The 2,524-nt window shown below is 43.7% G+C and overlaps 1 protein-coding gene across 1 annotated transcript in view; it reads right to left on the reverse strand.

The window, feature by feature from the left end:
• smg5 (SMG5 nonsense mediated mRNA decay factor) overlaps nucleotides 1–2,524 on the reverse strand; it is a 41,728-nt gene that overhangs the window by 11,411 nt on the left and 27,793 nt on the right. The window contains exons 11-13 of the mRNA XM_015402451.1: nucleotides 947–1,116; nucleotides 787–862; nucleotides 329–504 (exon numbers count right to left, since the gene is read on the reverse strand). Of these exons, the coding sequence (XP_015257937.1) occupies nucleotides 329–504; nucleotides 787–862; nucleotides 947–1,116 (422 nt within the window). The remainder of the gene's footprint in view (nucleotides 1–328; nucleotides 505–786; nucleotides 863–946; nucleotides 1,117–2,524) is intronic.

Consider the following 2,524-nt stretch of genomic DNA (forward strand, 5'->3'; position numbering starts at 1 on the left):
TTTAAAATACCGGCATATCGGATATCAGCCAAAATCCCAATATTGTGCATCCCTAAAATAAACCCCTTAAAGCTGCGGCTTTGCTTCCAGAAACAAAATCCAAAAACACTGATGCAAACCTAGTTGTGATGTTGCAAATAAAACATGGAGGAAGGTCATTTACATTTTGTTAGACTCCAAGGGTTTAGGAGGGATATGACATATTTCAAAGGAAAAGATTTGAGAAATAGCTAAACTGAAGAAAACCAGAGCAGCGGCGTCAGTTTATTTGAGGACATTTGAAATGTCAGAGAACATAACGTTCCATTCTGGTGTCTAAAGAGAGTACCTCCTGCAGGGGAGTGAGGGAGGTGTTGCGTCGAGTAAAGTCCAGGCGGCGGTGAGCTACACCGAGAGCGGGGAGGTGTTGCAGAGCCACGTCTTCCGGCAGCAGCAGAGCCTGGACCAATCCCGGCTGTTCGCACTCCTTTAACATTTCTGTCACCTCTGCGTTCAACCCCAGATCTGCAGAACAAACAGAAAACACCCAGACTTTCATCACAAAGCAATGTTCAGCATTACATTTCTCATTATGATGGAAGCAGCCCGTTCCAGACTTAATGATCAAAAACGTTTCTGTTTTAAAGGCAGTTCAGGACGATGTTTGTACTTCATTAACATTTGATAGGAGTTTCGAAGCGGCTATAATGGTAATAAACCACCTGGATCAGCTAAGCAAACAACTTATCAAAACACAGCAAAAAAAAACAAAAAAAAGACTGCTGCTGCAGTGAGAGACCAACTCACCAGCCTCGAGCATCTTGCTGCCATCTGGAAGGAGGTTTAACAAAACAGACAGACGGTTCCACAAGCTCTGGGAACTCTGCAGAAAGGAAGCTCACCTCCGTTAGTTAACACAAAGTCTTATATTTGATAAACATAACGGACGGGTTAATCAACCACTCACCTGTGCACACATGAGGATAATATCTGTGTTTGTCCTGAGCCAATCGATGAAGACCTTCACGATCTGCATTAAGCCCTGATTGGTCAAAATCTCCAGCTTCTCCAACAGGGTTTTTTCACTGTGTGCAGACTGGGTGCTGTGCTGACTTTCCTCTGAGTCAGAGCCGAGGTCTGGTGAAAAATAAGACAATGATGGAGTCAAACAATTAAACTGGATTCTAACAGGAGTGAAAAGAGACAGCAGAGCGATTTGGAAGGAAGGTTACGCCTTTATAACTCAATAAGCTCTAAAAATTGTATTACCATAAACTAAATTAAGAAATATCTTCCTAAAGGGAAATTAAAGTTGTAACTAATTTTTTTTTTTTTTTTTTTACATGAGCTGTTATATGTGTTGAGAGCTAAATACAGGAGGAATTTTCTGCAGCGTTTTGTCTAGGACAGGATCTGGAGAGGCTTTTGAAAAGCACTTCCCCTTGCTAGAGCCCATAATGTTTAAAGAGGTCATAGAATGCAAACCGAGTTTCAAAGTGTTATAGATGAATAACGATAGTTCAGTGGGTGAAATTGACGTAGAGAGAAGTTCAAACCCCATCGACACCTCCTTTCTCTGCAAATCTCACAATTCTAAACTTCCTCAATAAAAGAGGCGAATCCAAACGAAGCACCAAGTTGACATAAACTCTGGGATGTTGCCTTATTTGGTTCTGGCCTGTACTTTTGTCACACCCCGAAATTGACATCCAGACCAGCCCACTTGGTCACTGGCCCAAGAACATTAATAGAGGTAGATAGAGACGAATGCGGGGCCGCTGACTGGACCGAACCTCAGCAGAGAGCTATGAGACCCCCGTCCTCAGCCAGAGAAGGGGGGCTGGGGGCCGGTAAGGCAGTCGGGGGGAAGCAGAGGACCGCCGGCGTTCAGGCTACCATCACCAAGTCGGGTTTGGTTGCTCCGTCCCCCGCTGGCTCTCTGCCCCTGTCCGCCGGGGTTCCCGGACCGACCCCGGAGCTGAAGGCTCCGTTCATTTCGACTACGTGCTGCACTGTAAATTCCAACCGAAAATTTTTTTGAGTTATGAAAAGTAGGAAATGTCCTGGGAAAAAGAGGACGTCTGGTCACCCTACCATATCTACAATCTCGATGTTTCAGTGAGTGAGTGCTTGTTGGTATGATACGTCTTTCCTCAGCAGCTTCACTCGTTGTAAACCAACCAATCAGAGCATAGCTCATCTAAATATTCATGATCATACCATAAAAGGAAGGAAACCTGTCGTTTCATTCTAGGGCTTTTAACCAGGCTGCATTAGGGCTCATAGAACAGCTAATATGCCATTTTCAGCCCAACCAATGTTACACACCCTATTAAGAGACCTTAAGGACCAGATACCCTATAGAATCATTCTGACCCCTTTAATATGTTTTAAATGACTTGAATTTTCTTCTCCTTACTTCCATTCTGCATACTTGGTGCCTCCTATTCACCTTAACTGGAACTTACAGAAGTAGCTGAAGTATTATATCAGCTTTTGAGATATTAGCTGCTCCCATGAGTTAAAAACTAACTTGCTATGGTTG

Source organism: Cyprinodon variegatus, unplaced genomic scaffold (assembly GCF_000732505.1).
Source record: "Cyprinodon variegatus isolate N-32 unplaced genomic scaffold, C_variegatus-1.0 Scaffold0, whole genome shotgun sequence".
NCBI classification, from domain to species: domain Eukaryota; kingdom Metazoa; phylum Chordata; class Actinopteri; order Cyprinodontiformes; family Cyprinodontidae; genus Cyprinodon; species Cyprinodon variegatus.